The 12,297-nt window shown below is 39.6% G+C and overlaps 1 protein-coding gene across 4 annotated transcripts in view; it reads left to right on the forward strand.

Moving 5' to 3' along the window:
- ARHGEF10 (Rho guanine nucleotide exchange factor 10) overlaps positions 1-12,297 on the forward strand; it is a 110,919-nt gene that overhangs the window by 54,858 nt on the left and 43,764 nt on the right. For all 4 annotated transcript variants that reach the window (XM_058801565.1, XM_058801562.1, XM_058801563.1 and 1 more), the window contains 2 exons: positions 774-919; positions 3,229-3,404. In XM_058801565.1, the coding sequence (XP_058657548.1) occupies positions 774-919; positions 3,229-3,404 (322 nt within the window). The remainder of the gene's footprint in view (positions 1-773; positions 920-3,228; positions 3,405-12,297) is intronic.

Genomic DNA, 12,297 nt, shown 5'->3' on the forward strand with positions numbered 1-12,297 from the left:
TCCCTTGCCTGGATGGCAGTGCTGGGCCTGATGCCCCCCAGGACATGGTTGGCTCTCCTAAGCTGTATATTTGCATATATAGTTTTGGAACAATGCCAGCCAGGGGTGAAATAGGTGGTGAAGGAGGTAGTTGATTAGAAAATTAGTGAGTTATGGACCATTTAATTCTGTTGGACCCTATGGAGATGTGTTTGACATGTGAGGGATTAGTTCATGCTTGCACACAGTGGCTGATCCTCAGCCCTTGAAGGCAAATGTCAGGAACAGTTTACATGCCAAGAATCTCTGGGATGTGTCATCTTCTCCACAGTGTGTGACACCCTGCCAGCTGCACTCCTCAGCTGTGTGAGCCCAGGGGGACAGAGCAGGCTGAGCACACTTCCTCTTCACACTGTGGCTTCCACTCTGGGCAGCTGGAATCATGTGTAGGTCTTCAGTGGACTATGAAAGAAGAGACTAAGCAAGGAAATCACAGAAATTGCGGAAGGAATTGTTCATTTTGCCAAGAAACATTTATCAGTGTGGAAGATTCCCAGAGCAACCATGGTCTACATTAAGATGCAAAGCCCTTTAAGTCCACATGGATGACAGCAGAAGTTACTGTTTCTCTGAATCAAAAGCAGATTAATAAAGAGACCTAATTCCCTTGGCAAATCCACCTGCAATCACTTGTGCTAGGATGGCAAGTGATAACCCATTGTTTTTGCTTTTTGTGTGCTAGATGTAGGTTGTACTGTGTGTAATATACAATGCTGATTGTTTTCAAAATGCAGCTACTCAGCAGCGGGAACAGATACCTCATACGGACTGATGATATGGTTGAGACAGTTTATAATGACAAAGGAGAAATTATTAAAACCAAAGAACGGCGCCTTTTCATGTTGAATGATGTGCTGATGTGTGCAACAGTGAATATTCGGTAAGATTTCACTTACATTATTTAGATGATTGTTTGAACTTCTGATGGGAAAAAATGACACTTATTGAATTGCTTTTGTGCTGTTGTATTTAGTGTGGCTAATGATTTCTAGGAGTAGTCATAATAAAAGGATCACTAGCTTTGTTATAGCCCTCCAAATTGCTGGTTGATATTTGGAAGTTCTAGAGTTAATTTGTAAGAAAATTATATCACTTGGAGATTACAGGTAGAAATGATCTGTAGTGTCTTCTTACTGCTATGTATTAGTGCATGTTGGAATACAAGCATGCCCCAAGGTAAGACTTTGTTCTCTTCTTCCTGAAATTCAGACTGTTACACACACAGATTTGTAACTTGACACAATTTGTAAATACCATCCTCTGCAAAGCAAACAACCTCCAACAAACAAACAAACAAAACAAAATCCATAATGGTAATGCGGGTTGCCAAAAAAAACCTGGAACTTGCTAACAAAGTTCCAGATGGGGAAGAGTTATTATCTCTGGAATCAAACATTGAAAGATTAAAGGTGAAATGCTTTGAAAAAAGCCATTTTTTCATAGTTCCTTCTGTGCTTTTGTTGGCTGTAACTATTACTGTTACTAAATGTGTGTGTATGCCAAGGTTTTGTTCACATTCATATGTTGCTTGTATCATAAATTGTTTTATGTAATGGTACATTCTGACAAAGAAAATGTGGATTGTTAAAGTCTTCCAAGAATAGCTTTTCTTAAGCATAATATGAGTTGATATCTTAACTCATTACTGAAGCATGAATCCTGTACATATATTTCTGAGTGTGTGATTGCTTGGTCTCATGTCCATGTGAGTGAGAAGTACCATGTAATAACTACACTTCAGAAAATTAAGAAGCTCATGTGAATTATCCTGTGGTTCTTGCCTTTACAAATTCTTTACTTTCTTAGTAACACTTGAATATTGTTTTTAACTATTCGTATGTTATCTTCCTTCATACCAATAAAGTCTTGGATTCTCTGTATTTGTACTTGAAGCAGCAAAGTGCAGTCTGGTTTTGTTTTCCATTAAAATGCTAAAGTTTAAAGTTCATGATCATGCCAAGTCTCTGAGGGTTATGCCCTCTGTAAAAGTATGTATCTTTTGCAAGCCATAGAAAATTCCTCTGTAACTAGTGGACTCTAGGCACCTGGGACATTTGAGTGTTTCTGCTGTGCAAAAGATAGATATTTTTACAGGTGACACAACCCTCAGGTCTTTCTTTACACACAGCATAGATGACCAGCAGGAGCTGGTGGCCTGACTCTGAAGTAACAGTAATTGGATGGAGTGGATGCTATCTCTAGTGACTGAACAACTGTGTCCTGCCTAGGTTTTTTTGTTACTTCTGGCCTAGGTCAAGAATTTATAAATATTTGCTTAAGTTGTGGCAGTTGTGTTCTTTGTTCATACGTGCTTCCTCATTGAAACAAAAGTCTGTGTTGCAGATAGATAGCTGACTAGCTGAATTTCAGCATTTAGTTGCTGTTCTCAATAAATGCATTTTACTGATTTCTCTCAAGCAGTTGACTTCTGGATTTCAGTCATTCTTTCTGTGAAGTAAACCTTTTTTTGTTTACTTTAACATCTCCTTTGTCCTTTATAATAAATGTTTGTTACATGTTCTTGAATGGGAATAAGGGAATGAAGGAAACAAAGTAAAATTGATGTTTATGTCATTTCTATTCCTAATGAGCTTCCTCAGTGTGCTCTCCTCTGAAATGCCTGTTGTGATACACACTTCTTAAGCAGCAGCTCAGGCAGGATTACTCTTGGAAGCTGCAGCAGTTGCAGAGGTCTGCTATACAGAACAGTCTGGGCTGTGGGGATTGGCAGAAATGTTGGCTTGTCAGCCCTTCAATTGTCCTTCCTGTTCCCAGCAGTCATTCAAAGGTTCCATCATCCCTACTTCCCTAAACATAGCAGTTAGGGCCCCAAAAGAAGTCTTTCAAAAAAATCAGGAAAATGTGGAGCCAAAGTATAATCCCAAGCACTTGTATTAGGATTTCAGAATTCATTGATCTTAAAAGATGGTCACTTATGTTTTGCTATAAAGGTGTACGGATTGTTGTTGGCAGTCCTGTGGTGCTTGCACACAAGATTATCTGCACCTGCATGGCTGCTCTTTGCACGCTGGGAAAGGTCATTCACAAAAGTCATCCTGATACATGTATTTGCTTCAAGTTGTGCACTGTACTCAAGCTGATTAACAGCAGATTTTAGAAGCTAAAATAATTAATAGTATGCTCTGAAACACAATTGCTTGTCATAGCCATAATTTGTGCATCTTCCAGCTCTTCCTATGAAAGCAGTGGCACCACGACAACTGGCCAGAGGTATTTACTGAAGTGGAGTGTACCGCTGGGACAAGTGGATGTCATAGAGTATGGCAGCAGTGAGGGCCAAGGAGACAACTGCAGGTTCCCACCCCAGCTCCCTGCTGAAAATGTCATCATTAACTCTAAGCCAAGTAAGTGACAGGAGTTACTGACTTTTACAGACTACTTTCAAATCTATATTTGAAATTCAGTGAGCTACTGAAAACAAAGGAAAGCATTTTGTTGGTGAAGATTTCTGTAACATGAAGACTAGTAAAGCCTCTTGCTTTGGAAACTGAGAATGCATAAAGTGACAGCCAGGCTCCTGCCTTGCAACATGAATTACTTGTATTTGTCGTAGATTAGAATTTTATGCAGGAATGAGTAAAGAGTTCTAAAGCATGAGAGAGTGCTGACATGCAAAAATGGGAGTTTGATGTGGTGCACCAGTGGTCTCATGGTCACTGGTTCTGCCTTTGTTCTTTATACCACAGAGCAAAGAAGTTTCTCTCAATAAAGATGACCAAACCACCCTGTTGCTGTGATTAAGAGTCTGGACACAAGTGGTTACTGCAGGGTAGTTCTTTCAAGCCCATGGCATCTTGCCCTTCAAACTTGTGCTTCAGAAAAAAACATTATTGAATGTTTTTGAAACTATATGTTAATAGGTAATTTCCTCCTAGCCTCTCTCCAAAAATGATCTCAAGCTCTGAAGTTTACAAAGTCTTCTGTGCTATTTAATCCCTCCTACACATCTGCCAACTGCTTTCAAGAGAAATATGAATTTTAAGACTTTGCTTGTTAGCTAGACTTTAATATATAAGGAGTTGCTTCTATGTCCTGTTTATTGCCTAAATATTGTAATATTAAATGCATTGAATATCTCTAGATCATAATTTGATTCCTATTCATGGATTATAATTCACATGGATTTCAGGGCTGGTAGCTCTAGGCATTATTTCACAGTATATTTATTTAATATTGCACCCTTGGCTTAATGAATTTTCCCACAGTTGTGCTATAAGGAGTCATAAATGCTACAGCATCAGTGTAGCATTTACTACCCCCTGTATTCTCCAGGATGGTTTTTGTCAGGTCTTCCTGCTCCTCCTTTTGTAAATAGCTACAGAAAATTTTATGGGCACTTAGTTCTTTATTTCAAGAATGACTTAATTCTTCTAACTCCTTTTAAGCAACAAGGGACTACTTGGAGAATGAGATTAAAGCCTTTATCTTATCATTTACCAGCTGCTGTATGCATAACCCTGGGAGAACTATATAAAGAAGTCTATTTCTTAGAATTGGGGTCCCTTTTGTAGGTGAGTGTGGCAGGAACAGATTGTTGAATATTCCTACTATGATTTTGTGCAACAGTTTCACAGCTGATAAGACCAAATCCTTGCATGTCAGAATGGTGATATGGAGAAGAAAAGCCTGAGGGGAGAAACAAAAGCTCCTTACCAAACTTCGTGTATGACTTACTTGAACCTCTTGGCTGTTGAGGTTTTTCAGCTTCATCATGTTTGGTAACAAAATCACACAAGAAAAGAAATGACTTTGTACATCATTTGTAAATCAACCTTCAGGTTAAATGGTACTCTGTAGGTAAAATGTGAGCTGAACTAATTTTTCTCTTCTTAAGCTCTGTTATATTAATTCAGTCTTCTAATAAAAAGGATCAAAAGATAAGAAATAAAAAGGATTGGAAGGATACTGGGTATACTGAAAAAATCCTCCCTCCTCAAGAAAGTTTGATTAAACTTTCTTGGAAAATGATCCAACTAAATTGAATATAAACAACCATGAAGGAGGAACATCATAGCCTTTTTTTTGCACGTACTACTGTGTTTGCACTAGCTGTTACTCTGAATGCAGAGTTGTTTGAACTGGCTTTTATAGACAATTCTGAATACACACCTTAGTGTGTATAATAATTAGTTATTCTGTAGAGTTGTCTCCTTAGTTCCAGTTTAAGCTGGCTGCTAAAGATTACAGAAGCTCAGAAAGCACAGCCTTCCTGCAGAGGGTCAGACTGGTAAGACTGTGTACTGGTTCAGTCTTGCTTCTTATGTGCACCCACCAAGTTGCTGCATTTTATAGTTGATGATGACATGATCTTTAGTAGTATCACATCATTAATGAGACTACCGGGTGTTTACTACACGTTGCAAAGTGGTAACAGAAAAATCCTATCTACTCTGCCTGAAATTTAATATCTTTGCAGTCATCATAAAATTGTCTCCCTCTGTTTTCAAAGTATATGATGAAATCCCAGTGGCCTCATGGTATGTGGTTTTAATAAAATATAGTGATCAAGAACAGTTTGGAATGCTACAGGCAAAATCCTGAGACGTAGAATCGTTTCTCAGACCTGATTTTCAGCTTACATATCCAGTTTGTGGGTACTGAAAAGATACAGAATTATGATGATTCTGTGTAAGCAGTACATTAAGTAGTAGAGGGATTGCCTCTTGCATTTCTGGAGGACTGAGAATAGTTGGTTAGTGTCTGCCACATGCCAGGTTGAGTCCTTGACTCCTATAAGGTTGGTATTCTGACATTGCTGCTATGATTAGCAAGGATTCTTGATGGATTCAGGTTGTGTTCTTGCGAGGATTACTGGTTATTAGTTACTTTTCCCTTACTTATCATGGTGCTTTTTTATCCACTAAAACATTTTGTGTGAGTAGATAGCTGTCACAATTGTATCTTGGTGCTTATTTTTGAGTAAATGCAATTGGTGCTTCCAGTTTTCTGTGATGTTGCAAGAAAAAGCAGTTTAGTCTAAAGACACAAACTTTACTTTGGGTGCTGAATTAATAGCTAAATTTGAATTAATCTTGTACAGCCTGTAATAAGCAACTGAAAGGTTGAACAATTTTATGAGTATGAATAAATCAAAGACGTGCTTCAGTACTGTTCTAAGATGAAAAAGCAAGGACTGTGTGAAGTTAGTTTTCACTTGGCAAAATCATCAGTGGGCAGTTTTAAACCCCACTGAGTTTTGTTTAGCAGTCTTTTGTCTCTGGATTCTACAGAAGAACACACTTAGGGGCTGTTTTTTGGTTTTACGCCATTTGTATTTTGGTAGGAAAAACTGTGTGGCCTGAGGGTGTATGGGGCAAAGCAGGAAAATTTTACTTGAGTGTATTCTGCTGTAATGCCCTGTCCTTGGTGTGCTCTTGCCTTGCTCCTGCTGTACTGCCCTGTCCTTGGTGTGCTCTTGCCTTGCTCCTGTTGTTCTCCCCTAGCACCAACAGTAGACCAAATTCTCATAGTTATGAACATGAAGGGGGATTGAAGTCTTAGCTGTTTGATGGGGTCCTTTATTTGTACAATTCTAATTTTTTTTCTTAGTGGAGCACAATTACAACTTGCTTTTGCTTCCTCCAATCATAACCAATAAACATTTCACAATCTCAGTCTTCAGGAAAAAATGCCTTTCTCTCAGCAAATTAGTCGAAGTCCCGTTTCATGTATTGGAGTTAGTCTTGCTTGAAAGTCTGTGTGGCTCTCTGGCATCTCAGACAGTTTTTGTGGAAGCAGTTATTTACTTATGGGTGGCAGAAAGTGTGATGTGTTAATTTTCTTCATAGAACCATTGGCAGAAAGATGTGAGATAAGAGTTTTTCCCCTGGTAAATCCATGTATTGTTTCTGTAGACTGTTGCTGTTCTCTTCACCCCAGTTAGTCCATGTGCAGAAGCAGAGACACAGTCATAGTATGGAAAAGTTGAATTAATATAGGAACAGGGGAATGTTTTCAGTGGCAACAGAAATTTGTATATTCTTGTTTTTGATTTACTTGCATTGGTAAGAAATTCATCTCCCTCACCTGGCTGGTGATGCTGTACCCGATGCCTCTCAGGACATCCTGGCCCTCCTGGCTGCCAGGGCACTGCTGGCTCAGATTCAACTTACCACTGACAAGGATCCCCAGATTTCTTTCTGTGTGGCTGCTCTCCAGTGCTCAGTCTGTTCCTGCATCCAGGGATGCCCTGTCCCATGTGCAGGATCCAGCACTTGCCCTTGTTGAACTCACTATGCTTGATGATTGCACAGCCCTAAAATTTGTCAAGGTTTCTCTGCAGAATCTGTCTGCCTTCAAGGGAGTTGACAGCTCCTTCCAATTTAGTGTCATTGGTAAAGTTCTCATTATTCCTTGGAGTCACTTATGAAGACATTGAAGAGAACTGAGCCTAAAATGAAGCCTTGGGAAACACCAGTACTGACAGGTCACCAGTCTGGTGCTACCATCCCATTCACAATAAGTAACCCTTGGTGCCTGACCCATGAGCCAGTTTCTCACCCATCACATGATGTGTTTATCCAGCTGTGTACTGGACATTTGGAGACCCGTGAGAAGCCTCAGATCAATAGCTTTAATGAAATCACAGTTCATATCAACTGGCTTCCCCTGATCAACTATCTGGGTTACTTTATCATAAAAGTAAATCAAGTTTCTTCAACAGGACTTCAGTTTCATGAACTTGTTCTGGCTGGACCAATGACTGTGTTGTCTTTCAGGTGTTTTTCACTGCCTCCAGAATAACCCTTGTAACTTTACCAGACACTGAAGTGGGACTGACAGGCATGTACTTGCCACAGTCATCCTTCTTGCCTTGGGACAATGTTTGCCAGGTTCCAGTTGACTGTGACCTCTTCAAATTCCCAGCTGGGTTGAATATGTGGGAAGAGGGCATCAAGAAAGGTCAATGCTACCTGTTCTTTTACGATAAAAAAAAGGATGGATGAAAGCACAGTGAAATACAACTTGTTTTTAATATGTCATTGATACAAAATATTATAAATATTTTCCAAAAATATAAATAGTATAGTCAGAGGGCAAATTTGTAACTTCTTACCAAAATATTCAGTATTACCCCTCTAGAAGAATCAGAAGACAACCTTTCCTTGCAATTCGTCCATGTGCACATAAAATCACTGTGAATATGTGTATTTCACTGCCTTTTAATTGGGAATATAGGAATGGAAGTCAAATATACTGGCCAGAGTTTCATTTTCTCAGACTTCTGGCACATGTTATGAGTTAGCAGCACTTCATGCAACTGTTGATGGGTTGTGAATTGTGGTTTGTGCTGAGGCAAATGCCAGTTTGGCGCCGCAGCAACAACAATCACCCCCAGTTGCCTGTTCTTGGGTCCCCAAGAATGAAAAGGGTGAGTGACAAGTTTCTCACAGGGCTTTTATTTAAGAAGACCAGACTGGAGAGACTCTGTAGAACCAAAGGGAGCGGGCTAGGCATCCTGCCATGTCTGGGTGGGATACCAGTGTCTGGCAGCAGTGTTCTGCTCTGATCAGGTTGATTGAGAGACATAGACAGCATAGACAGTTACTTAAGCAAAGAAATATCCATTTGAGCCATTTATCTAAATGCTGAAAGGGGAAATGAGCCAGACCCATCTGTACTATATATCCATGCAGTGATGAGCTCTGAAGAAAACAGTGACATCAAAAATCAGGTTAGTATGCTTATGGCTGTATTTTCATGTCATTTTTTTCTTTCACAGGTTTACAGTTTGTAACTGAGAGCAAAGCTCAGCACTGCTAAACCACAGCTTTTTCCCTTTCTCATTCAGAGTTCCAGAGATACATTTGTACTCTGTTTCCCCTTGATTGTGTTCTTGATCCCTGTGGGGTTTGTTTACTGTCAAATATAGTAGTGACATGATGCTGAAGTGCAGAAATGGTTTCTCTCTTCCACGTTTCCTTCTGCTTGATACAGTCACTTTGTGTGGGCCTTTGAGTGTTGCTAGGGAAACAGGGAGGGATAGAAGTGTGCACTTATATAAACAGGGAGGGATAGAAGTGTGTGCACTTCTTTCTGTCAATATCTTTCTCAGTGGAATGGCATCTCTTTTCAAAAATGAAGATAGTGCTGCTGTGATAGCCATTGCCTTTAAAACTGGGATTTTTGCAGGTTTGTCTAATGAGAGATACAGAATTGGGGAAGAAAAAAAAGCCAGCTTTATGATCCTTCTAAGGCACAGCAATAGTATACAATATCCAGAGTAAGCAAAACTAATATTAAGTGACATGTCAACTCCAGCATTGGCGATAAGATTTTAGAAAAAAAGATGTGGTATGACTAGCATTGATCTAGCTTTAATCTCAATGAAATATATAAAGATTAATAATGGAAGGCTTTATTTTAAAGTTAATGTTATCGAAGTCAATACTACACACTAAATTATATTTAATATGTTTATAAATGTAAATTGTTACTGATATATACAAACAAAAGACCTAAGAGTTTAAATAAATCTAGTGCTAAAAAAGCCTGTTCATCTAAGCAAATGGGGTGACATTAAATACTCGACTTTGTTAAGCAGATATAAGTTTCTATCTAGTGAATTAGGGAAGAATCAATTTAGGTGTTACATGCTTGTCTCACCCATGCAGGATGAGATTCTTCTCTTTGCTTTTTGTATTTTTTATAGCAATTAGAGGATTTGTCATCCACTTCCTATAAATCTTGTTCTGTGTTGCCAGGGATCTCATCCACATCATGACACAGAGTAGTAAAATTATTAGAAACCCAGCTGGTATGAAAGAGGGAGGTGAGCTCCTCACAGTGCCATTTCCACAGGACTTGCTATAGTCTGGTAGGAGCTCCAGTGTAAACCTCCGGCAGCTTGGCCAGTTTACAACTGCCTGCAGAGCTGTCTTGGTACCCTGCAGTACTTCCATTGTTTAAATGCCTTCCCACGTGTACTTTCATTGTCTGTCTATATCAGTGTTTGTCTTTTTGCACCCAGTTTCTCCCTCACCCTTTGTGCCATGCAGGTGCATCCCAGAGGCCCTGTGTGACTTCTCTCCCTCCTTAGGAGGGCAGGGGCTTCCAGGCCCATGCTGTCCTCAGCCTTCCTCTTTGGGCCTTGTGGGGCAAAAGAAGAGCATGGCACCTCTTTTCTTTCACTCTCAAATCTTTGTTTACAGCATTTTTCTTTCTCCTGGGAACAGAGCCAGGAACTGCAGTCAGTACATTGTCCAGGAAGACCCCTGACCATTGTCCCAGCTAGTGTGACACTGGGGAGCCAGGCTGTGGGGTCCACTCTAGTGAGCATATCAGGGCTCCAGTGTTTCTCCCTCATGTTCCCTGCTGCTTTAATCTCTGACACAGTACAGCTGCTTCTGTCAGAAGGAAAAATATTTATAGCCTTTTATATCTGAAATTCCCAGTGTGGTCAGGATTAGCTGGAGCTTAATATAATATTGAAGCCATGCTCTCAATGTATGAACTACTTCTCACTATCTCCGAGGCTTTACATTTCCTTGGTAGTTTTGCATATTTTGTATCATTTTATTCACAAATGGTATAGCACTATGAATTCAATACCTTACTCACTGCTTCCAGTTGCAAGTTGTTGATTTTATCTTACTATTCCTCAAGAAATGTGAATAAGCAGTTTTATGGTTAGATGGTAATCTTTATGCAACCTATTTCTTCAGTGTTGGATCTAGTACAAGGAGAAAGACAGGTCTCAGCATTCATGTAATTACCAGTTGAGAGAAAGGTATTAGCAACTGACAGTGAGGTAAAGTTTGTTAAAAATACTTTGTCAGAGTTGAGACTTGTGAGGTTTGTTTCCCATCTCTACTCTGTGTACTGGGTGTTGTGTGGTATTTGCTTCTGTGATTAGGACCTGAAGAACTCCCCTGTCTTGCATGGCTGTGAGAATAGTTAATTTAATACACTAGTTTGAGAGACTCAGATTATAACTTTCAGTAATTAAGAGCATAAATTATGTTTAGATGGATATATGATTTAAGTATGATTAGACTGAACAGTGTCATTTCATGTTTATGATAAAGCTCTTCATGGTGGTTGGTGATGGAGAGTCCTGACTATATCCTGGCTGCTTGCTTACACCATGTCTGAACTGAATAGTTGGCATTCTAGAAAGCTTGAGGGGTTTATTGCTTGCCACCTAATACTTTGTTTATGTTTGTGCTGCTTCTTTCCACACTAGGTTACTAAGCCTAAGTTAGGGTTGTACTGCAAGGATACGTGCGAGTAGCTGCACGTAGCAGCTTTTCATTGATGGCTGCCAACTAAACTCTTGTTCTCTGACATCATTCCTGACTTCCTATTTGCTTAAATTTCCAAACCTGGAGACTGATGCCACTCAAAAACTTGGTTAATTTGGACCTGAGAGTGTGGTATAGTATCAGGAGACCTAGTTGACTTATGATGGCTCAGATTTTTTGGGTGAATGCAACTGTGAAGATCATGAGCTGGATTTAGCATGAAAAAGCAAACCAGGGAGGGCAGAATGTCTGCTTTTCTGTGAAGAACTTTAAATTGACCCGTGGACTTGTTTAGGTCATAAGCAAGGATTTTAGACAACTATTTTTTTTTTATTACTGTCTTAGTCAAATTCCAGCTGGCTGTTCAAAAACTCTCATAAAGGAAAAACAAGAAAACTGAACCTGCCCATGTGCTCCTCTAATACATCTATGGAAACAGGAACAGCATGAGTGAGCAAGTGAAGACACAAATATGAGGGGTGTGGTGATGTGGGTGCTGTCAGGGACTTGGCTTGCATAACACAGTGTGCAGGAAGTTGGTAGTTCAGCATCTAAAACCCTCATCTGCTTTTTTACTGGCTTTAGCATTCATACAGAATTGTTGGGAACAATGTATATCAGAGGTATGGATGTGCATCTGGTGTATAACAGTTGCTTGGATGTGTCAAGTTGTGTGCAAGATAAATTTTTAGTACAGAAGGGGGCCCTTGTCACCAGCCTTCTAGCAAAAGCTAGGTGTTCTGGGACAAGGGAGTCTGCAAAGAAACATGTTTACATAACATCAGTATGAACTGTTAAATGAATTAGTGTTTCTGGTGTTTCCAAGATTCACAATCTTTTTGCCAACTCTGTTTATTTACTGCTGAAATAGGTAGCTTGCATATAAAATGGCACATAAAGATTTCCTTTTCTGTTTGTACTTACAAAAGTAGCTCCACTAGACCTGTGAAAGGAGAATGTTGTTTCTTGCTTTGATAAGTTCTCTTCCACTGAA

The sequence above is a fragment of the Ammospiza caudacuta genome, chromosome 3 (assembly GCF_027887145.1).
Source record: "Ammospiza caudacuta isolate bAmmCau1 chromosome 3, bAmmCau1.pri, whole genome shotgun sequence".
In the NCBI taxonomy this organism is placed as follows: Eukaryota; Metazoa; Chordata; class Aves; order Passeriformes; family Passerellidae; genus Ammospiza; species Ammospiza caudacuta.